Below are 24,580 nucleotides of genomic sequence, written 5' to 3' on the forward strand. Positions count from 1 at the left end.
CCAAGCTGTTGTGAACATGCCCAGAGAACTCTGTCCTCTGTGGGGCAGGCTGGTACCCTCCCCTACCAAAGCCCACATCCCAAAATATCACAAAGCACTCACTATCTCAGTATACTCAGGCTATCCTATGAAGCCAGACAATGACTCAGGCCTTCTGTAAAACAGAGGCAGAGGAAAAAACAGCTGTGGTTATCTGGTAACACAAAGCCCTCTGCTTTCATTCCAAATGCAGAAGGTCTGGCCTCAGTCTCCCTTTTACCTATGGGGTACAGTGGCCCATGCACTTGTCAGCTCAGGTTTGGAAACAGAATAGTGGCATCTGAGTGACACTGCACTGGAGCCAGTAAACCTTGCTGACAGTCTGCTCTGCTTCCAAACTTGAGCTGGCCTGTACACAGACAGCTCGAGCTTCCCTGCATATCACTTCCCTGCTGTCCAGACTCTGGGGCCAGCACAGGCAGAGGAAGCCCAAGTCTGTTTGTACACGTGCTTTAAGCTTTTCTCTTGCTGCATGAAGCAGAGCAAGCAAAGATTAAAGGGACAGCAGCTGGAATTACACAGCTTTGTAGAGATTCCATAGTCACGCATGCATTTCCTCTGTCTAGAAATAAGAAGGCATCTTTAAAGCATTCTGCACTTGTGAAAGGCTGCTAAGTAGAGGGAAATTCACCCACCTTGCAAATTCACCAACTTTAAAGAGTGGTAAGTGAAGACTAGAAGCACAGAGCAGCAGGCAGTTTGCTTAGACCCACTATGACTTTCCCTATTAAACAACTCTTTCTCCCTGCTGGAGGGAGTACTTTAGCCTGCTAAGAATTAGCAGTAGGTTAGAAAACAATCTAAAGGGCTTTTTTTCCTCTCCTCCCAATTTATGCCTGGGGTGATTAAGAGAACATATGATTTCTGTGAGAGAAATAATCATAATCTGAAGTTGCTGTACCGCTTCTGGTTAACTCTGATGAAAGCATTTAGGGAACTCCTCACCCATTTCCTTCATAAGTCTAGCAGACAAATAAATGAAGGCATATTACACTGCCAGAGATGGATGGGGCACATCTATCATTTGTAGCTTTCTGTGCACAATCTGGTCATTAAACAAACACTTTGTGACATATGAGCAGGCATTTATTTGTCTGTTAGCTTCATGAGAAAAAGAAAATAGTGAAAATTACTATTAAAGGCAATGGGTTTGGAAAGTAATTCAAGACCAAAAACAAGTTCATACTTACTATGCGTTTATGTGCTCTTCCCTTTCTCATCTGAGCCAGGAGACAAACTGAAGAAGCTCTACAGCTGCCTTAAACTGCATTCCTCACTGCCATTGCTTTTATGGAGCTGGAAACAATGAGGAATTGCTGTAGCATTGGCTTGCCTCAGCTTTGCTTCCTCCCACTAACAGGAGAAACATGCAATACAGAGGTGGGAAAGGCTGGAGGTTATAGTAAATTCTGCTGAGGGAATTCAGCAGTGTGGGAAGTAAAACTGTGATTGCCACACAGAAGCAAATTATTATTAGTCTGTGCTTTGTTGAACATGTCACACTCAGTTTACTCTTATAAACCTGCTCTGAAGCAAGCCTACTTACACATCTGACTCAATGTTCTCTGTTTTTGCTCCCCATAACAAAAAATGGACATTCTTTGATTGAACCATGCTGTAAAATTATTTCTAACTCACTGGCACATTTTCTGTACAGTCATTTAACCATGTTGCTTACTGGAATTCAATTTGCTTTCATTTCAGTTTACAAATAAAAAAAACAACAATATGAATTTAAGTATGTGCTTTTACTTTACACTTTCATGGCACATTTTAATTTGTAAACATTAAATTATCAGTCCCCTTCTTCATGTGTTGAAAATAACCATCAAATACCTTTATGAGTATTACCTGAGATTTAAAAAAAAAAAAAAAAATCTGGCATCTTTCACCATAATTGTGTACAGTACTGTTTGAAGAAGAATTACAAAAGGGAATGTTTTCCAAAATAGGATGGCTTCCTTTTGACTAGAAAGATATAGAAAATACATCAAAACGTATTAGCATCATTAGCCTTATTCAGAGGATGTTGCAAGTCACTGCCTGAAACAATTCAATTAATGCACAGCTGAAATGGATACTGCTTCAGTCCTGCAGTAGCATGATATCAACATTGTCATGAACACCTTGTAAAAGTAGCTCCCCTTGATAAGAGACAATCTTTCGTCGTTTTGCAGCCTTAAGAGTTCCCACTAGAGCTTCAAAGAGGTTGGCACACTTTTCATCAGCAAAGAGCACACCAAATTTCACACTCACTTGTCCATCAGCATCTAAATCAAAGATAAAACATGAAAACACATGCAGATTGTTTTTCAGTTAGGAGATTACTGCAGGAACAGAAGTGAAAGACTCAGAATGCTGAAAGTAAACCCCATGGTGTTCCCCAGTTGCCATCAACTTGATACCTCCCTTCACTTACATGATGTTTGTTTTTGTTATAAAGAGCACTGTGGGGGAAGATACTATGAATGATGATGATAAACAATAGGCAAAGTTCTCGCTTAGTAAGACTTTCCCTTCCCCCCCCCCCCCAGTGACTTGTATGAAGGACCATGTATCTACTGTGTTTATTTTTACTGATGACTTGTGAAACCTATGACCAACCCAGGCTACTGAACGTCTTCAAAGCACAAGGAGTAAATTTGTTTTAAACAAGTTTTTACGTTTATGAATATTTAAGGTCCAAACTGAAAAAGTGTGAGTGCATTTCTCACACACAAAGTAAGAATTTGAAAATATATGTTAAGGTTAGCTAAGTTATTCTTAAAAGACATACAATCATATGAAATGCAAGATGTGTATGACAGATTTTGAAAAATAAATGGAAACAAATGGAATTGCATCAGAACTGAAAAATATATGAACAGGTCCCACATCCACAAATTGCATAAATATTTGCAAAGAAAGTAGATTTTTAACAATGAAAAACATTCTTAAGAGAAAAGTCTACATTCTATCCAACTTCAAGGGAAGGTTGGGACTATAACTCCTGGATTAGAGTTTTAAGCATACAGATTAATTCCCTCCAAATAATACTATGATGGACAGAATTGAAGTGTATGAATACTGTACTGAAGTTCAGTAGTTACCAAGGAAGCGGGTGGTAGGTAAAGGTGTAACTCTTTTCTTTGATGGTTGTAGCCAATATCTTTGAAGTCTAAATAAAAGGGTAATTTTGCAGTTGATTTTAGTGCGAGTAAGATTTTAGGCCAACTTCCCCTGTGCTGCAGAGGCTTAAATGTTTAACTTCATAATGGGACTACTTTAGACAATAAATTCTAGAGAGTACTGTGCAGTCCAACGTTAACTATATATACAATTTTTTAGAATACCTGAGCCTGTTTAATTAAACCTACCAAGTTCAAAAGTTGGTATAACATGACTACATCCGTATGGTCAGAGATATTATAATACTTTATTACAGTACTCACTTTTGGTTCCCAACCGCCGAATCTCCTCAACTAAGAGGTTAATTTCATGTTCCACATTCATTGTTGTCTAAAAAGTAAAATAAATTTTAACAAAGTTATTAGGACACCATGTGTTCTTTGCACATGTCCATCACAGCCTGTTCTGTTTATCAGGAGTATCACAACATTTTATAAATCCCTGTAGCCTGGAATCACATGGTTACAGGATAATCTAAGATTTCAGTATTGAAAGGATAGAGCCTCCACATTTGTGCGGAAAAGGATAGAAAATAAAACCTCAGTACTTTCTAAACTCTTATATGAAAAACTCACCTCAAAGTGCTAAAATGTGTGGGTCTGGGTTTTTGGGGTGTTTATTTTATTTGTTTGTTTCTTCCTTTTTAAATAACGAGCTTAGGCCAATTATTATTTCAGGGGCAGTCAAAAATCAGAGCATCCTGGTTTGGTAACATCATAGGTCTTTGGGGGCTTTGCATTCTTCTGTCAATGCCCTCAATAAAAAAGGGAACATCTTTCTTAAAAAAAACCCACAGCCACTTGCCCACCACATATTTTGGAGGGGAATTTAGTTTTGTTTTTAAAACCATGCCCAGCTTTCTACTCATCCTGCCAAGATACCCCAGTCATTCAGCTCATTATAGAAGGTCTATGCATGCAGTGCCTGAGAGGGCAGCTGCTACTGCATATCCGCTACTGAGAGCAGAACTGATCCTCAGACAAACTATGCAAGTGTCCTAAGGATGCCAATATTTATTTCCATTCATAGTGATCCCAAGGAACTATTGCAATACCAAACATAATCTGGTGCATCTCTTTGCTGTGAAACATGGCAATTGTCATTAATGCGCATCAATGCCATTAAAGTTTAGCCATATGCAACTTAGCAGATGGCAATACTACAGTTGCACAAAATACTTCTTGGCTACAAAGGACCCAAGGTTAATAACTGCAAGCACCTAAAAGGTATTTTGAAATCTATGCTGTATACAAGGCAGCATCAACACAATGAAACCTTTAGATGTGGAACATCGTAAGCTAATAATGGTGTCGAGATAAGTACATGCAATGGGACACTACAAAGATAGCAGACAGCAAGTGTCAAATGCAGCTTCAAGAGGTGCTGGCAACACAGTCTGGAATAAAAGCTATAGAGAGAGCTTCTGGAGTGGAGCACTATCTGAAAGGGTCTCAGAGTTGTGAGCACAGATACCGTCTCTGCTGTTCAGGGAACCAGAATTCTGCACAGATCTGGTAAGTAAACAGAGTTAAAACTTAATATCTGGCTGCATCACCAACTCTTCCTTCTCACAACAAAAAAAAATCCTTTCTTTTTTTATGTATTGGGTTAAAATAGGTAAGAGTGATATAGTTCTACCCTCAGACCCCTCATGACTTATGCAAGGAGTAAAATACAATAAACAGAACTTGATTTTCAGAATCCAAATTCACTTACAAAAAGATCCATCTTTTTACATGCAAATTTGAGCAAACTTGACATCAGCATGGATTTCAGACACAACCTCACCCAAACCACAGTTTCATCCCTACTGCACGGTAACAACAAACATTCAAGCGGATATTAATAAACTAACATATAACTTTACAACAGCACATACTGCCTTGGTTATCACGTCTTCAAAAAGTGTATTAAAATTGCATGGCAACACGATTTCAGAATTTTAATAGCTCATGGAACAAAGCTTTTAGATTTTATTTAACTGAGCACCAATGATATTGTTAGAAGTCATTGAGGAAAACATGACTCATCTAACTAAAAGTTTACAGTACTGCTAATAATTTGCCAAAGTGACAATTTTAATATTTGTTGCTATGATATCATTAGCTTCCTTAAAGTTGTTAACAAATTCTCTCCCCCCATAGATAATAAACACTGTGAATTTAAATAGCAACATTTAGAATTAAAAAAAAAAAGGAGTCTACATTACTACGCAAAATTCTCAGGATCAAGGAGAACTATGGCTGTGTAAGGGGTAAGTAAGTGGAAGAATGGGTTCTAGGTATTTTTAAATGAAATATTCACGTTTAAATATTAATTTTATATTGTCATGTACTCTACACACCAAATATCAGTGTCTCATATTAATTATGCAAAGATATCGGTAGGAGTGAATGTGATTATTTAATATGAAAATTAAACTTCCCCCTATTCACTGGAAGTTCACCCAACAAGCGGGGACCTAGTACTGCCGGCAAACCGAGTTACTTCACTTCACGGTTATCTTTCTAACCGACCGCAGACCCCCCCCTCTTGTTACAAACACAGCACAGGGCTGTGTTTGCTGAAGATGGCTACTCGGCGGGCCCCGTTTCAGGGGAAAAGCTGAGCCCTCTCCCAACGCCGCTCCCCGGTCCGGTGTCCTCCGTCCCTCCCCGCGGGCGCGCACGGCCGCGTCTCCCCTGCGCCGCCGCGCGGGGCTTGCGCGGGGCGGGGGCCGGGAAAGGCACCGGGAGCGGGAAGGGAAAGGGAAGCTCGGGAAGGGGAAAGGAGGCGGGAAAGGGGCGCGCCCTGCCCTCCGCTGCCCGGGCGGCGCCCCCCGGCTGCGGCCACCCCCCTCGGCGCCTGCCCCTCTCTCCCCAGCGGGCAGGGAAGCCCCGGCCCCCACGGGGCTCCGCCACTCACCAGCTGCCGTCGCCGGGAGGCGCGGAGAGCCGGAGGGAGGGCGGCAGCGGCGAGGCCGATGCAAAGCGAAAGGAGCCCGCGGCCGCCGGGGGTGGGGTGGGGGGGACTCGCTGGGGCCTCGCCTCGCGCGGCTTCCGGGCGGGCGAGGAGCGACGGCCGCGGCGAGAGGGAGGGTGGTCAGGGAGATAACGTCTTTTTCCTGCTCCGCCCGGGCCCTGCGGCGGGGGGCGACTGGGCGTCGCGCCCCGCCGCGGCCCGCGCGTGGGGGAGCCGCGCCCGCGCCGCCATCTTGTGCTGTGCGGGCGCGGCGCGGCGGGGGCCGTTATCGGCCCTGTGCCCTCTCCCCCGGGGTCAGAAATCGCCTGCTTCTCCTAGCCTCGGCCTCCCTTGGCCTTGTGCTGCCGTGGTGGCCCTCGCCCAGCTTCTGGAGGCACACCGGGGCGACTGGCTCCAACCCCCTCCCCCGGCTCCTCTGAGGGGGCAAGCAGGCCGCCACTGCCTGCTGCAGCTATATTTCTGCGCATCTCAGACACAGCTGTACCATTACTTGCTATAATACAATTTATACTTACCTACTGCAATTACTTTACCTGTTAAACATCCTAGGGTTGGCATTACCGTGCCTGACGAGTGCTCCGGGACAGCACTATCCCACAGACATCCTGTCTTTGGCGGCAGGTCTGGCTCTTCCTCAGTGACTTCCAGCAGACAAGCTCCCAGACTGAGCACGTAACTGTGCATTTTGGCAGGCTTCTGCTTAAACCTGATGTTAAGCTTATGCAGTTCTCCCTCTACAGCAACCTTGTTCTTTTCTGCATTTGTTGACCTTTGATTTTTGTGTCATCTACAGACTTCGTTAGTACACCTTGTTCTTTTTGTCAAAAAGGCATTAAGGAACTTATTAGGAAAAATCAATTCCAAGACTAGTCCTCGAGTAACTTCCCCTCTTCCAGTATTTCTGCTCTCAGTGTAATACACTATGTTCCATTTAGTCACTTTCTGTTATTGTACCACGCCTCATAGTCTCTTATCTCTGCTGGTTTCCCCTTGGGACGCTATGCCAAATGCTTTGTGAAGTCCTGTGCATTTGCTTGCTTCTAGAAAAACACTCCTTTTCAAAAAAAGTTAATGAGATAGGTTAACATGATTTGCTTTGATAAGGCATGTTGCATTTTAGCCAATTTTTCATTCACCTCCAAGTCCTTGACACTGTAGAAATAAGGAGAATGAAGTTTAAATTTTTGTATCGCTGTATTTGCTCCTGCTGTTGTCTTTGTTGCTTCATCTCATAGCAGTGTTTACATTTTCTCTCAAGGACACAGGCATTAAAACAGAGTACAAAGTACTCTTACAAAGTAATGAGCCTGCTACCAACCTGCTAGTCAGAGGCAAGGCTCTCACCAAATATCTTCTGAAAACTCTCACTGGTACAGCTTAAGGCATTGCCATTCCTAGCTGTCTCTCCTGCCTCTATCAGGCACGACTGCCCCCAAAGCAGAGCTGGTATAAGAAGCTATTTCCAGCCCTTGCAATTCACATCTTCATGCCTTAGTTTGTAAAGGTGAGATAGATAATTTCTCAGACTGTGCTGTGCAGTTTAGGCCTGGTCCCTTACTACATTCTCTCATTCATGATATAAGGGTGAATAAATAGCTAAAGGCATCTTAAACCACTACAGCAAGCTCTGCTAGGGCTCATTTGGCAGAACCTGCAGCTAGATAAATTAATTTGCATGCTGGAAAGAATGCCAAGAGGATCCATTTTCATCACTCTGGGCTGTAAAACTGGAGTCCAAGCCCTCTCCTTTTCCTAGGATTTTTTTAATGGTGGTGTTTTCATTAGAATGTTATCTTTTCATTAAACAATTCACTACTTACCTTTCATTTAAAAAATCACAACAGCATCTTTGTTTGTCAAAATCAGAAATATAGTGTGCTGCTTTCTGCAAAAAGAGCTATATATTCAGCAGGTGATAGCAAATCAAAACATTTTTCACAAACAGATTAGCTGTATTTAACATTAGTAAAGGCTGTTCTTTTGAAGAAAATGAACCATAACAATTAGGAAAATAAGGTTGAAAGAGGTACCTTCTTAAGTTAATAATTAAATGAATGAATCTTAAATCACTCTGTGAGAGATTTAATGAATTACACCAATGCCACCTGAATTTCAAACCACTGTGCACATAGTATATGTATTGTATATATATGTGTATACATAAAGACACAGGCTTATATAGTAGGAACCCCTTTTTTATTTACTCAAGGCCCAAGCTGAAAGGTTTTTTTAAGGGTTTTAAAGTGACAAAGACTAATCTTTATCATAAGAGTCCTTCTTCTTGCAGAGGTTGAGCCAGCTTCCATCTAATGAGGGAGAAAGGGGGAGTCTGTATAGCTGGTCATCCATCATGTCACTCAGAGCATATGCAGTAACAAGCTATGCTAGCAGGAAATACAAGCCATCAAAACTGATCCTTGCTTCATCCCCGGGATGAATTTGCCTTACTTGTTGCACAAACTTGTAGTGAATGGTAGAGCAGTTCAGGAGGAGAAGGGAGGGTCTCATGCTCTGGGAGTACTATCCTAAACTATTTTATTGTGTGGCTTTGTGAGGTTTGTAAGTTGCTATTCAATTCCATTTTCACCAGTATATTGCAAAAAATCAAATTAAGCTGAACTGAATTAAAAGACAGAGGAGGAGAGGATTCTAAGAAAAATGTAATATCTGAAGAGTGTTATAACTGTGCATATGAGGCCATATTATGTATTTATGTCACAGCATACTGCTTTTCAAAAGATCTCCATTTTGGCCAGTACAATATTGATACTATATTGAAATGTGTAGACTTTTAAGGAGAAACCAAAATAAACCTTTTAAAACAGAATCTAATTAGTATGCTAGCAAATGTGGGAAGTATTCCAATTATTTAGCAGTATAGAATAAAAGTGCTATTCTTCTGCTTTTATTGTTAAGAGCATGCTTTCAGTTGAGTTACATAAGTACTTTAGATTTCTTAATCATCAGAACAGCATTACATTTGCACAAATAATATAGTCCTTCATTGTGGGTAATGTAATGGTTATTACAGATGATTTCCGTTTGATGGAGTAATAGTTTGGGACTTTTCAGACCAAAGGTTTTATTATTATTATGAAATCTATGTTAGAAATGTTTTCAAAACCTGTTTTGAATCATAACCATAATTTATAATAAGCATATCAACTGTACATGTGCAAAAGAGAAACAAAGATCTGTAAGTCCTTATCTTTTTTTCATTTAACCCTTTTGAGGAATTAAAAAGCATTTTTTTTAATTTGTTTCTTGAAAAGAAACAGTGTAATGTACCCAAGTATTAGCCCCTGGGAGCACATCAGATTATCAAAACATAGTATGCTTTCATTACTATTTCTTTCATGGCCCTTCCTTGTCATGTAATGTTAAGATAATACTAGGTAAATCAGTAATCAAAAGCATCTGTTGCCATGACAATCAGGGCAGCAGTGATTCTGCCCGAGTATGCAAACAAGCTGGGCAGCATAAGGGGTAAATGGCTGATTATGTCATTACAGGGGCAGCAGCAGAGAGCAGCAAATTTGAAAATTGGGGAGATGGTGATTTTCTGTTGTTCTGTTTCCCCAAAATGGTATTTAAAAGAAAAGCACAAAACAGGACACTGGAGCACATAGGACAGATATGGAGATCATTGCTCATACATATTTCATATCACTGGTTAAGGTCATCTTTGGAATCATAATTCAAGTTTTCCTTATTGCATTTGGGTTCCCCAAAGTAAGGAGATTCTACCTTGAAACGACTGTTCTCATTTGACCATCACTGATACCTCATACTGTTACTGTCTCCCCCAAATATAGTTTTACAATTAGTTTACATTACTTTACAAAAAAGAGGAATTATGCAACACAAGATTTTAAAATATGGGTTGAGAACACGAAAGCAGACATACCGGATCAATCAAATATCTATTTAACCCAATATTTTGCCTCCAGCAGTTAGGAGTAGGCATCTGGAGAAAGAGTATAATAAACAGGGAAACTAACAGTTGATCCCCTGGCTTTCTCTCCTAACTGCTGGCATTTACTGGATTAGGTTAGGGATTTCCTGAGCTGGAGGTTACACCCAAATTATCACTTTTAAAATTCACAGATGGGCATTTGTGAATTTGTCTAATTCGTTTTTTAACCTACTTACACTTTTGGTTTCATGACATTCTATGGCAATTATTGCATAATTAATTTATGGAACTATGTGTAAAAAGTAGATTGTTTTGCTTATTTTTAACTTTCTTCCTGAGAATTCATTAAGTGCTTCCTACTTCCTGTATTCTGAGCAAGTAATCTGTCTGTCTTCACCTTTCTCCATGATGTCCATGACTATGGCTCTCCAACCACCCATCTCTTTGGCAAGCTGAAGAGTCCTAGTTTTATTTAATCTCTTGTAAGATGAATGCCATTCTATGTTGCTGATCCTTCTTGCTGTTCTTTATAATTTTTGAAATCGTTCCATGTTCTTTTTAGAGACTGAATTACTAGGACTGTCAGTATTATTCAGCACATGGGTATAACATATACAATTGCATAATGATGTTTTCTGTTTTGTTTGCACTCCTAATAATTCCCAATATTCTACTTGCCTTTTTGAAAACTGCTGAGCACTGTCCACAATGATTTCAAAAACTCTTTCCTAAGTGGTAGCAATTCATTGTTCTGTTATATATAATTAGGATTATTTTCCTCCCAGAACATTATTTTGCATTTTTCAGCACCATCTGCTATTTTATTGTGCGAATACCAAGTATTAGGATAGTCTCTGCTAATTTGAAATAGAATCATTCACAGACTTCATCACCTTTTTTCCCATGTCAGTGATGACATTTGAACAGGTCCCAACACAGATCCTCCTAAGAGCACTCTGGTAACCTCTCTCCTTTGTGGAACCTGACAGTCAGCTTTATCCCTTTGTCTCCTTCTGCCTTTCAGCTACTTACTGATTCAGATTGGAGCCTGTCTTCCTATCCCCTGAGAGATTAGTTTTGTAAAAGCATTTAGCATTTGCAGTAAACACGTAAACAAATTTATTGTAACAGGTTTCTCCAGACAGGCATGCAGTGCACCTGAAAATAGTGTGTAGAAGAATGTTACAAGGTCTTTTGCAAGGTAATGGCCATTTTTTCTGTTTTCCAGCATACATCAACTAAATATTTTTGTTTTGCTATTATTATCTTGATGATAAATAAACTATACTGTTCTTGTTTTGCACAATATTATGCTCTTAAGGCTTTGTTTCATTGTATGTGCTTGTGGGTGGGCAAACACATATGTGCACACACATGTATACCACAAAATTTTCTGTTGAGATCCTTACTAGCTAAAAAAGCATTAGAATTGCCACTGTGATTTGCAGATTTTTGTGCTAAAGAGACCATCTTATCTGCCTTCTTATCTAATCCAGGCCTCACCTTGTTCTTTCAACACGTTTTTGTTCGTGTTTTTGATTTAGTTGGAGTTTAGTTCCTGCTGCATGTGCCTGTCTCACATCCCCTTGCTGTAACACCGGCAACTCACACCTGCTGCAAAGTGCCACAGATTCTCCTTATTGTCTCCAAATTTGGAGAAGCTACAGCGCTGTGATTCAAGCAGAAGCATGCATATGTGTCTTGTCTTACCCAGTCCCACCACCTGTCTGTGCAGTGGGCCTCCCGTGAGTCACTTCGCAACATGGGTGTGCCATATTAGGCAACCCACTACAGGGTTATGATTCAACATGAAGTAGTAAAGCAACTTCAGCCCAGGCTAAAACAAGTTTTAAAAATATGTCTTTGCATGATTTAAAGATTTCAAGTGATAGAAGATCTACTATCTTCCTAACTCCTGTGGACTTTCTAACACCACAGAAAAAGTAAGATACCTTTTCTTGGAACAAGACAGGGTCACTGGTTGCAATGAGAAAGACAGAATCACAGCAAGTCAGTGCTGTCATAGAAATCTGAGAGGAGTAAACAATATTCAGCAAGTGTGGCTGTTAGAGACAGTCAGAAGAAAAACTATATTGTTTGGGACAAGCCAGTCAGCCAGGAAAACAGCACCGTGTTCTCTTACCTACTCCACACCCAAAGCATCTCCATCATTCCTGGACTAATTATTAGTCGTATTTGGCTGTTCTCTCCGTCTTAAATCAGCAGTTGTTTCAAAGGAGAAAATTATTTGAGCAAAACAAAAGGCATAGTGATGCTTTGCAAAACCTTCCAGGCATTTTACTCTAAACCTTGTTTTAAGGGATCGCTTGTGTGGGCTCTTAGCGCTAACTTTTCCTATAAGGAAAAAAAAAACCCACTTTTTTCTCTCTTTCAGTGAGCTGGAAAAGTAACCTAACAAAACATAGGCTTTTTTTTTTAATGTAAAAGCAAACATGATTGACCAGCCTTAGAACAAGAGAGACTAAATACAAACAGAGCTACTGCTGACAGTCTTGGCACTTGAATGAATACTTCTATTGAGTTAAATGGAGTGATTCACTTAGGCTGTTATTCACCTGTGTCTGTCTGTGTCTTATTTCAGAAATTACCTCAAGGCAACTCTACTCTTCTTGTAATCCACTAGATGCTTCAAACAATGTAATACCCCTTCTCCCTAAATTAAGCATGTAAATCTTTGCTACACTTGAACAGAAAAGAAGTCCTTAAAATCTTGATGGAAATCACCAAAATTACCTGCTCTTCACCTACCCCAATCTAAACCTGTGTGTGGAATGACAGAAATATCCTACTGTCAGCACAGGCTAAAAGACTGGGTCCACAATGTTAGTCATACATAAAAAACTTTAAAAAGAACTAAAGGATGATCCTAATCATGTCTGATTATGGTCACATAAATATTGTAAGACTGAACTCAAAACCTCTCTAAATATGCACAAGATCAGAATTAGTAGGGAGTATATTTTGAGCTTGGGTGATGCTTTTCTATACGAGAAGTTGTGAAGCAAAGGGTATGTACAGTCACGTGTTGAAGGAGCAGAGTATCAAAAAGTTTTTGGAGACAAAAAGAAAAAATATTTAAATAACTGATTGTATTTAATGTGTTTTATGGTATTCTTTGCTGTAACAGCTGAATATTTGAGAGAGAGGAACAGGAAGACTAATTACATTTTCAGGTTCCTTGTGTCAGAAATCTCTTGCAGCAAGAAATGGCAGCACATCTCCTGATCTCCAGATAGCATGGTAACAGCTGAATCGTCCAGTCCCTCTGTCCTCATATTTAGCATGTATCCTGAAAAAAATCACCTCCCTTCTCCTCTTCCCTCTACACATACACATACACACACTGACATTTTAGGGACTTTTTCAGAAAACCAACAAAACTGCCTTTGCATAAAGTTCTCAACTAATGGTAACAGAGATGACAGTTACATTAATACAGAATTACTATTCACATCTACTTCAAATGCAGCTCTGGGTGTAATATCTTTATTTATTAGTTTCATATAAATTTCCTTCCTAAAGCTCAAGCATTAATAATGACTCGTGACAGAAGTACATCAAATCTTTTCCTGAAGGAAAATTTTATTGAAATAGAACTGTGGATTGACATTTGTCAGGATGCATTTATTTAACAGACGAAGTCTTGTCATAGCAAAAGTCATTGCATTAATTTTTTTTAGTGAAATGTCAATACCTCCTGCTGGCCATGGAAATTTGGTTCAGAGAAGTTTATGGTTGGGAAAAAGCACAAGAAAATTTTCTCTGTCACTGAAGTAATGGGAGCCAATAATCATTTAATGCAATGATCCTGATTAGGAGCATCACTTTTAGGAGTAAACAGCCAAAACTTTTCCTGAAGTGAACTTTAATTTTGATAGTCTACATTCTAGGTTCCCAGCTCAAGAACTGTGCTTATAGGTGCAAGATATTGGATCATTTGGAGCTGATAATCTTTGAAATTGCACTATATTTTGAAGTCAAGTACAGGAGCATGTTATTGGTTCCTGCTTATGAGGAAGTGTATTTTTAGGGTCACATTTTTACATAAACTGCCTTTTATGAATTCTTTTCTGGTTTCAAGATGCAAGACCAGATCTGAAATCCAAATGAGTTGCAAGTACTTAATTGATTGAACTTACTAATTTCACTGGCGTTGTAGCTGCAAGTCTTTTGATCCTAATTCGATTTCGTGCTGTTGGAAACCACAACACAGAACAACGATCAGATTCCAAATGCAACTTCCCATAGAGCACTGCTAATGGTCTCACTTATTGACCTAATATTCTAGAAAGAATTTCTGTCAAGGTGCAGAAGATCAAGCTGTATGCTGATTTCAGATAGTAGACACGTATCTACTAGGGGTGTACTATAAGAATATCAAATTAATTCACGCTGTTGAACATACCATGCTGTTTGATTATAAATGATGTGCCAATTTTCTCCTTCAGCTGACATCTAAGTTTCATGAAATTTCATGAACTTTCATGAATTTTTCATCTGCAAAGTTAATTGTAATTGTGAATCAAAAATTTCTGGGTGGCTGTTTAAGTCTTACCTTTTTCTTTTTCTTTCTTTTTCTTTTATTTTCTCTTCTTCAAGGAAACTTTGTCCAAGCATCTCTGATGTGTCTGGTGAGGCTAAGATTTAAAACATAGTTAAGAAAATTAAGTGTAACCATCTATCTTTTTTGGTTTCATTAGCCTACCTAATTGTGTTACATGCTGATTTAGTTAAGTATATGAATAATATAAGCCTCTCAGGTCCTTGTGACATCATTGATACTATTCTGAAACAAATATTATGTGTTCTTTGTCACAAAAATGAATAGGACAAATGAATCTCACTTCCCATATGTTTACAGAAGGTAAGCACAAAAGCTGTCTTGCATGAAGGCAAGTTTTTCTTTTCTTTGTAAACTGTTAGAGAAACTTCCCAGTGCACTTCCTCTGAATCCAAGTCTTTCTTATGCAAGTTTAGATCAGCTTCAACTTCCTTCCACTATTAGAAACCAGCCTATTATCCTGTTTAAAAGGTTTATCTCTATTTGACTTTAATGGAAGCATATAAAATAATATTAGATTATGTGAGAGTGTGTTTCTGATGGTCTGCAAATTTGACAGAATCAATAGGGTTTTGCTGATGATTCCAGAAACTATATATGTGAGTATTTCTGCTCTAGAAAACATAAATAGCCATGTAAATACAGTACTATCAGGAAACAAAAAAGGGAAAGGCAATGTTATTTTTTCTTTAGACAATCAGTTGCATCATGGACTAAGTAAAGTAAGTCAGTGTAGGATGAGGAACTTGCCAACTATTTAAACAAGGTATGCACATACATCAGAGAGAAAAAGTACACGTGGGCACATGTACAGTATTTGGGATGGGTTACAGAGGAAGTACTCCTAGCCATCTTCCTCAGATGTACGTTAAGGAGAAGTGAGATCTTAAAATGGAGGAAAAAAAACAGAGAAGGCATTTATTTTCAGTTATTTAACATAGTGACATAGCTGGAGTCATGACAGGACAGTTCACAGAGATCCTATGGGTGGAAGAAAACACACCAAAAAGGTCTTTAAAACAGAGACAGCTGACCATTAAGTCAAGTAATGGATGAATTCTGTCCAGTACTAGGAAGGGATGCAGAGCCAAGGACTGCAGTGAGCCAACTTTCCCTTTCCCCTCCTACTGAGTTATTATTTCACCTGCCAGTAGAAGCAAAGGAGAAAAGAGAGCTGAAGAGACAATGTAGTTAGAGACTAGCCTCTTGTTTTTCCTTAAAAGGAAGAGTTGTGCCCCTCTATGCTCTAATCTTTTAGAAGATTTCCACTGTCCTCAGCTGGAGTTTTCTCATCACATTTTTCAGAACAAAGACTGACGATGAAGCACTCTGTTTAAAATGGCTGACATTGCACTATGATGTACATCAGCCACTGAAAACTGTTAATTTATAGGTGCTGGCAGAATAGGATTACTGTGAACTGTGTCGAGAACACAATGCATACAATTAGCAATCTTCCTGAAAAGTTAACAGGCATTTAAGAAGCATTTTCCCAAGTGTAATGTCTAAGATTTGGGGTAGGAATTGAAAGATCCCTAGTTTTCAGTCAGGCTTTTAAGTTGTATGACCTGTGCATACATTTGCATTAATATTCATCTAACCATATTTTAGCTACCTGAAAGTAAGGTGTCTGTTTTAAGTTAGCTACCTAACTCTCTGTAGTATATATAATTATCTCTCTGTAGCAAAGAAGAGAGATGAGGAGGTGAGGACCTTCAGAGGGTGAGGACCTTACCTTCTGAAGAGCACCAACATGGAGAGAGCTCCAATAAGTAGCTTGGAGATGACATTTAACTTTTAAATAGCTAAAGATACGTGGAACCAGTAAAAGCTCTTTGGCCACAGCTGTAGGTTGAGAGATACATAACTGGTTATGCAGAGTAAGCTATTAACTGAAGTACCAAGAGTATATTGATGACCCCATTCTATTGATTAACCAAAGATTCCTTAAGCAAATGCAGAAATAATCCTCAGTATTAACAGCTTCTCACAATAGCAAATAGTCATTAATAAAGACTTGGTAGGTCAGTTAATTAGTTACTACTGCTCAGATTGCCCTATCTTTGTGTTTCCATCACAGAGGCAAACAGAAGGTGATAAGTCTAATATTTCACCAGTAGAACTGTAGACTCTTTTTCATTCACTTACTTTCTAAGGAATGCACATCCTTTATTTCAGTACTGGGAAATATAATTCATATGTGTTCCCAAGCTAACAACTGACTACACAGGTTATTTTTCTCACAAGTCAGATATGAGGAAACAGAGCCATTTCACTTCCTTCAAGATTTCTATATAAAGACAAGAGGAAAATGGGACCAGACCTATTGTCCTTTGAGTTTCCTGCCTCCTTTGTTACTGTGCCTCATTTGGAAAAGCAAGGCTCTGCTACTTTGAGTCCATCATCTCCAGTTAGTGTATTTGGATATCTAAGAATCTATAAATTGCTCTTGTACTACACAGACAATGTCAAAAGAGTCTTCATTTGATAAAAAGGCTGTATAATGCTTTGTCAAAGGTAGCTGTTGCTTCTGTTTTTCTTTTAGATAAAATAATGTAGCTCTTCATTTAAAATCTCTCTCTTACAAATTAATAAGCTCAAAGTGTAAAAATAAATATCCTGTCCATAAATTCTCAGTAAACTATTTTTTAGGTTCCTTCTTCTCGGGTTTTTTTTTCCCCCAAGTCTTCAATCATTTGAATGGCTGGAGTATGATGATCAAATATAAACAAGACAAAGGTCTGAGTTATGAAGTATATCTGGCCTACGCTTTCATTACCCTAGTCCTAGGCTTTTTGCCAGGGTTATAAGAATTCTCACTGGAATGAACTGGGAAACGGTACAAGAAATTTCTGCTCTTACTCAGCTAAGAATGGTAGCTGAAGATCTGTGAAAGCAAGCATGAGATCCCAGCAGGCCCTGCTTTGCTATTTCTTCTATCTATACAAGATCTACCGCAAAATAATTGCAGTGATCATGCTAGGCTTTTCCTTTCTCAATCTCTCAGCCATTTGTAAGACACCTATAAAAACAAGTGCTACTCAGACATTTTCCAAAGCCAGCCATGAAGAAACCTACTAGTACATCTCTCTCTGTGCTGTAAGACAAAGAAGAGAACGGTATAGCCTGCTACTTTCTAGCATCTCTTCAAACTGAAAGACCTAGATTGCCATCTTAGCCAGATAAGAGCAGTGTTTGGATTCCTGTAAAGAATCAGCATTGCCTTTTATCACAATAGTTGTTTGATCTATTGTAGAGTACAGAACAGACACCAATTCAGAAAACTCATAACCTTTCAATCAGAGAGGTAACTATACATTGTAATCCCTTCCTAATGAAATTATTTTCTCTGTAAAAGAGCCAAACTGCCCTTAGCCTGAAAGAAAAGATACATGGGAAGAATAATGATGCAAGGAGCTGCTTTTCTTCACCTCTTATTTTACCCTCCAGTAAAAGAAACAGATGCACTTCATGCACTCAGGGTATTCTCTCTCCCTTGTCACAGACACAAATCCTGTCAAAGGACTTTGGTGAGAAGAGCACACAAACAGACACACAAGTTGACAGTTGTATGAAAAAAATGTGTGGATAACAAAATATACAATTTTCTTTCTGTATTTATGTATATACATTCATTCCATCCTGCCAGTGCTAATTTTATGATTTAAAACTCTAAGATCAGAAGTTTTCATAGAAAGCACAGAAAGAAATGAAGTACTTGGCAATAATTCTACTTAAATGCAGAGAGCCTTAGCTCTGTAGACTTAGCACACATTCTACCAAACATAGTCCCTCTAAAATGCCTGGAACAGAAAATGATGTTTCAAAAATAAAGAAAGGTAATTTCTTTAGAACATTTGAATGTATATTAATTAAGTATATTCCTACTCTGATCAAACAATAGTTTCAGGTCAAATAATATTAACTGATTTTACATTACAGGATTGTCATTAGTATTTGCTAACAGAGTCAAATTTAGTATGAAGTTCTGATGGTAAAAGCTTTGCTTCAGGAATTATTTATATACTAACAGGAAAATTGCATCTTTCTTTCCTGACCTCTTGAGTCACTTAATGCAAACAGAAGTTTCAATTCTATGTTTGTAGTATATATGTTATTGTCAAACTCAAAAAATGGGTTTTCTTTGAATAGGAATGGTGATACAATGAAGATACTACCATCTTTTAAATCAAATTCTGCTTCCAAGTAGACTAATGTAAATGCAAAGTTATACTACTTATTGTGATGGCATTATTCTAGTTTTTACAACAATACATGTAAGTTGGGGACATGGAGGTGAGGTCAGTGACTTAAAGGTGTCAGGGCCCTGGTTGCATCCTCCTCGCTCCTAGGGGTTTGTCTGCTGGGGCTTGGGGCCAGCTCCATGCCGGCGCAGCCGAGGGTAGCTCCTTCCTGCCAGGGCCGTAGGGAGAGGCTCCCCGACAGCAGTGGGGAGGCCACAGCCAGGCCCAACCCCCTTTCCCGGGAACTGCTTCCAGCTGGGGCTCTTGCACAGGGCCTGGCTTGAGCCCCTGCCGTATAGCAGCCCTGCCTGCACATGGCCATGGACTGCTGATCCAGACCCGACCCCAACCCACAGGCGACCGCCCGGCCCAGCCTTGGCCCGGACCCAGACCCCTGGAGGTCCCTGATGATCTGAATTGTTGGTTGAACCCGGCTACCACCCCTGGGCCTGCCCTGCTCCCTCGCTCAGGGGCGATGGGACTCTTGTTGGCAAGGTCCCAGCCTCCATCTGTCTCGTCATCATGCTCGGCTCCTGGCTCCCCTCTCCATAGGGAGCTGCCAGTCTTTGCTGACCCCTGACAATAGGTGTGACTAAAGAGATGCAATTAGAAATAAATCTTCCAAATAAGTCAAGATATTCAGGAGAAAGAAGGAAAGAAAAAAAATTATAGATAGAAAAAATAACAAATATGAAAAAGTGTGAAGAAGTGAGATTCTCTAAAATATATTAAAACAAAGCTATGTGTATATATAAGCCTTATGTATTAGGTTCCTTCATCATAGGTTGAGCATATAGCATTCTTAACCTCCCTCCTATCCCTGACTCAAACATCAGAGAAATGCCATTAAAACAGCATTACTTTTAACAAAAGCAGCAGATTTGAAAGAGGGTTGGGTAGTTTTGATCTAGAAGGCTTAAAGAAAAAGAAATAGATTATTGCTATCTTAAACAAATATAAGACAGAGAGAGTTTTACATTTTACTTATCTTAACACATCAAGAGCAGCCCATATCATCGAGGAGAAAAAGGAACACATTAAAGTTCTTGGGAAACTGATATTAATGGAAAACAGTTAAAAATATAGGCTGAGTCAAATTCTGAGCAAGAAACAGAATCACACTATAAAATAACAACCTGGTGAATCCAGAAGAGAAAAGATACCAAAGCACAAGGAAATGGAGTTGGGAGTACAAATCCCAAGATTATGGATATTTAAGAGTATTATATTAAGAGTGTGAGGGAGAAAAATGTAAAAAGAAAGAAGAAAGGGTGGAATTAAAATCCCCGAGTAACTGATTTTAATTAAAAACAGGGAAAAAACAGCAGGATGGAAACTGAAATATAAATGAAATGGAAAGAAAAATTAAATTTATATGGCTAAAAGCAGAGAGTAGGAAAAGGAAGGGTATATATGGGAAACTGTAAATAGAGATCTGAAATTTGGCTTTCAGCACTTCTTCTCACCTGGTAACCAATTTCTGACAAATTCAGTACTGTGCCAGAAGTTTCCTGAAGTAGCCATTAACAACCCTCCCAGATGGAGATCATTATTCAAGTTAGGAAGGGATAACATCCTCTTCCATCAGCAAGTTAGAGTGCACTTCCACATTCAAGGGCAAAGAGGAAAGGGTAAAAAGTATGAGAACAATGAGAATTCTTAAGAATCCAGAGAGATGGGAGCTAAGTAAATAATAAAGGCACTGAAGGGGGTATAAGAATATGTTCAGACTAGCTGGTGCTTCAGTAATGTAAACTTTAGGAATAAATATACAAAAATAACTAAATGTATTAAGAAAAAGTTATTTGAATATAACGTTATCATACTTCAAGGCACTTGTTATCAATATATAAAGGATTTTAAAAAGAATTATGTATGGTAGATAATGCCAAAAAGCACAAAGAAAAGTTAAACTCTTTTACTCCCCCAACACTACTAAATTATAAATAAAGGATGTATTTATAAAAGAGTATGTAGACACTGTTGTGAATAATCTGTAAATAAATATGGCAGCAGGACCAGATGCATTTATAATCAAATGTTAGAAGGCTCTAAAAGGAGTTTTAACTTCTATAATAAGAGACTAATTTAAAAATATCAGGCAAGCAGGAGACATCCTTTCAGAAGAAACAAGAAGAGTTATAAAATCTAAAGAGAGGTGGGATTTGACTAGCTGCTCAGGCTTTTGAGGTCCTGAGATAAATACGAAAAGTAACTCTCCATTCATCCTCTGAAGGAATTCCTCCCTAGAACTTACCAAACACAGCTGTGCTTGGGCAAGGGCAGGTGCCCCCCATCTTTCAAGGTGCAGATATGAATTCACATGTAGAAATCTGCAAAAATCATAAAGGAAAAAAGGTTTCTCTTCTCCAGTATCTTTGACTTGGAATTTTTTAAATAAAGAACAACTTTTCTTTTAAAGGCTTTCATTTGACTGCTTACTCCCTTCAATCAATTGACATATTTGGATGAAAGAGAAAAGGGGTCAAGTTCTGAAATATGCGCAACTTTTACAAAGACCATGATAGATATATATGAATTAAAAGCTTAAGGGAAAACTGAGCAGATGCAATGGTGGATGATATGGGAAAGGTATTATTCATCCTCCATTGTGGGAATTTACACAATTAAAAAAAAAAAACTCCACAGATAATAAATGTCTCCAGCCAGGATCCCATACGTATTTTAATGGTGATACATCATGCTAGAGAGCCTGTTGAGAAAGAACTTATCTTCCCATATGGGATGTGCCTGCAAAGAGATGCAGGAGGGATCAGAATGACCACATTGTGGTAACTATATTCCTTTAGATCCACTGTTTACTTGCTGAACACTCCTTGCAAAGGGGCTCTCTGTACAAAAGAAAAAAATGATACTCTCCTTGCTGTTATTGTCTGCTATATAGCTCCGTGTGGAAAGAATTTTTTCATCCGTCATTGAAAATAGACTAAAACATGGGACATTCTTTTGATGCAGAAACAATCTCAGCAGGACAAGTGGGGGTAGATTTTTTGAAATATGGATGCTATTCCATAGAAGATAAAAAATCACCAGCAGGTAAAACTTGACCAAAAACTGGTGTTTTGGTAGTTTACAAAAATTACAAGAATGTAAATATCAAGGATGAAAAGAAGTCATGAAGTGTAACACACAGAACACACATGCAGAAATTTACAGATTTGTAGACACAAATATCTATAAAGTCTATAAAAAGACTATATTTACATTTAAAAAGTTTATTTTTCATCTGATAGGAATTAAGGAGGTCTTTAGAAGAGCAGAACAAGGACTTCTTTGATTTAGAAATGTTAACACCATGTTCTGTCTGGGAATAAAGTACGCCACCTCCAAAGGTATCTTTTTGAAAAGACCGGGTAGTAATAAAAAGCAGCTCTGAAGCCAACAGCAGCAGATTTTTTAAACCTCTCCCATTCATTTTTAGCATTAATCTACTTGTCTTTCCACTAAAGGATCATAATAGAACAAGTTCCTGTAACTCCCGATGAGTTGCGAGTAAAGGAATACATTGACAGAGTTTGTAAAACCTGCTCCACAGCATTATGTATGCAAAGGAATTTAGAAGAGCAATGACAAATAACCTTTGGGCCATTCTTCTAAACTTGGGGAAAGAGGTACAAGATGGAAAGGGTGCCCAAACACATACTGTAAAAGATGCAAAGTTATTTAAATGTATTTCAATAAAAAAGTTATCTGAATGTATGACTTATTTTGCTGCAAATAATGGCAGTACACGAGACTCTGTAACAAGAATACAGAGATTCAGAGGCCCATCAGAAGCAGGGAGATCCTAGAGATGGCACTCCCATTGCACCGAATAAAGACAAGATTCTGCGTAAGCATGTGTTTGAATTATACTTATTTCTAGAAATTAGTCTCAGTATGCGTAACAACTAGTTTCTAGAAACCATCATTAATTTCATAGCTAATAAAATATACTGAAACCTGGACAGTGTTTTAACTGGCAATTCCCTTAAATGAATAAAATACTACAATGTATCTGTTTTTTTTTCTTCCTAGTAGCAACTGACATACATGTTTCTAGTTGCATATTAAGTTGTAAAGTATTCCTTTTCTAAAAAGTAATGTTTTATTGGTGTTTAATTTGGTTCTGATTCTAAAAATTGTTATGGGCAGCAAAATAACTTTGCACTTCCTTCCATCTGGGTCCTTAGTCTCGGCCCTCCAATAATGACGATTTTCTTTGACTTTGATCCTTTAAAAGAATGATTGCTTTGATATTAATATGTCATCTAATAGTTGCTTCACAGAAAATACAGTAAAATGAGGCACCAGCTAGAGAACAGTTTAATTCTTAATTCTGAATTCTAAGAAGGTCCATTAAAAGGAGTATAAAAAGTATGGTACCTTAATAAGCCAAGAAAGAGAGGATGCCTCTAAATACTGGATTGCCATCTCAGCAGGCTTTAAATCAGATCAGGTACTACCAAGGGTCTAGTAGAAGACCATAACATTCTGCATAGGTTAATTTACTGTCAGGAATGGTGAACTCCCTCCAGAAGCTGAGTTACCTTGTGAAGACTCTGCAGTTGTACTGTGGTGAGGGCATAGATTTATCCACCGAAGAAGAGTCCAGGAAAAATATAAGAGAAAGACAAGCAGAATGATAACTCCGGCTGAAGAGTTAAGTGAGCTCTTGTTTATTCTTTCTTGTTGGGCTGATGTATGGAGCTATTATCAAGGCACCTTCTTGTTTTATGTTATGTAGCAACGCTGCATGAAGCGTTGATGGCAGAAAGAGAAAGGATGTTGAGGACATGGCCGTACAGTCAGGCACGTTTGCTAGAGCAGATAACTCTTCATCAGTTTCAGGAAAACCCGCATTAGGGAGGCCTGTGTGCCCCGAAGCCCTCTGGGCCACAGGGAAGGCGGGCCGCGGAAACCATTCAGCCCTGCCCTTGCCGCCCCATTCTCGTGTGGCAAACAGCTGGCCCTTGCTGGCTCCTCAGGCCGGCCTGCAAGCAGGGACAGCCGCAGCTCGCAAGCGAGGCAGGCGCCCGCGCAGCCGCGCCGACACAGGGTCTCCGGCAGCAGCCTCCCCACGGCAACGGCCTCCACCACTGCCCCAGCAGCGGTCGGTGCCCCGGCGGCCCACGCGCGGGGCGCGGGCCCGGCCGGACCGGCGAGCGGGCCCCGCTGCCGGGCCGCCCTAACGGCCACCGCGCTCCAACGGCCGCCCCCGCCGCCAGCCCCACAGGCGGCGCTGCTGCTGCGCGGCCTTGCTCCGCCGGCGGCCGCACATCCGGGTCCCGGGAACGGGGCGGCGCCTTGGAACCGCGACGGCCCCGCCCCGCCGCGGGCGCTGCCGGTGGCGTCGGCCCCGCGACGAGCGCGGGGGCGGGCCGCAGGGCGCCGCTTGGGAACTCTATTCGCGCTCTTCCCCGCTGGCCCCGCCCCTCCGGGCCTTGCAATTCCGGCGTCGCTCGCCGCCGCGGCTGGCGCGGAGGCGCCCGGCTTCCCGGGGCGCCGAAGCGACAGCCACTGCGCTCTCTCCCTCCCTTTCCCCTCCCCACTCGGCGCTCCGTGTCGCGCGCGCTCGCCCGCTGGTTGGCGCAGGCGCGGGGAGAGGCGCGCAGGCGCGCCGCCGTGTGGGTGGGTGAGAGAGAGAGAGGAGAGGGAGGGCGGGGTGAG

The 24,580-nt window shown here is 40.1% G+C and overlaps 1 protein-coding gene across 4 annotated transcripts; it reads right to left on the minus strand.

Annotated features, from left to right (window-relative positions):
* Nucleotides 1-1,768: 1,768 nt before the first annotated feature.
* ABRACL (ABRA C-terminal like) lies at nt 1,769-24,025 on the minus strand. Of its 4 annotated transcripts, XM_067293645.1 has the most exons (7): nt 23,461-24,025; nt 21,168-21,243; nt 14,661-14,742; nt 14,245-14,297; nt 6,702-7,222; nt 3,471-3,537; nt 1,769-2,309 (listed from the first exon to the last, which is right to left on the minus strand). In XM_067293645.1, the coding sequence occupies exons 6-7, from the start codon at nt 3,529-3,531 to the stop codon at nt 2,125-2,127; spliced, it is 246 nt and encodes an 81-aa protein (XP_067149746.1). In that variant the 5' UTR covers nt 3,532-3,537; nt 6,702-7,222; nt 14,245-14,297; nt 14,661-14,742; nt 21,168-21,243; nt 23,461-24,025; the 3' UTR covers nt 1,769-2,124. The 4 variants fall into 4 exon arrangements, with proteins under 4 accessions (XP_067149746.1, XP_067149744.1, XP_067149745.1 ...); XM_067293643.1 differs by lacking the exon at nt 14,245-14,297; XM_067293644.1 differs by lacking the exon at nt 14,245-14,297 and having other exon boundaries at nt 6,702-7,320.
* Nucleotides 24,026-24,580: the final 555 nt, after the last annotated feature.

This window comes from Apteryx mantelli, chromosome 3 (genome assembly GCF_036417845.1).
Source record: "Apteryx mantelli isolate bAptMan1 chromosome 3, bAptMan1.hap1, whole genome shotgun sequence".
NCBI classification, from domain to species: Eukaryota; Metazoa; Chordata; class Aves; order Apterygiformes; family Apterygidae; genus Apteryx; species Apteryx mantelli.

Bases quoted from the DNA above. Each gene is read 5' to 3' on its own strand.
- ABRACL (XM_067293643.1), bottom strand. From the start codon at position 3,531: ATGAATGTGGAACATGAAATTAACCTCTTAGTTGAGGAGATTCGGCGG. The intron at 2,310-3,470 runs GTGAGTACTGTA...TCTTTGATTTAG, and splicing joins TCGGCGGTTGGGAACCAAAA to ATGCTGATGGACAAGTGAGT.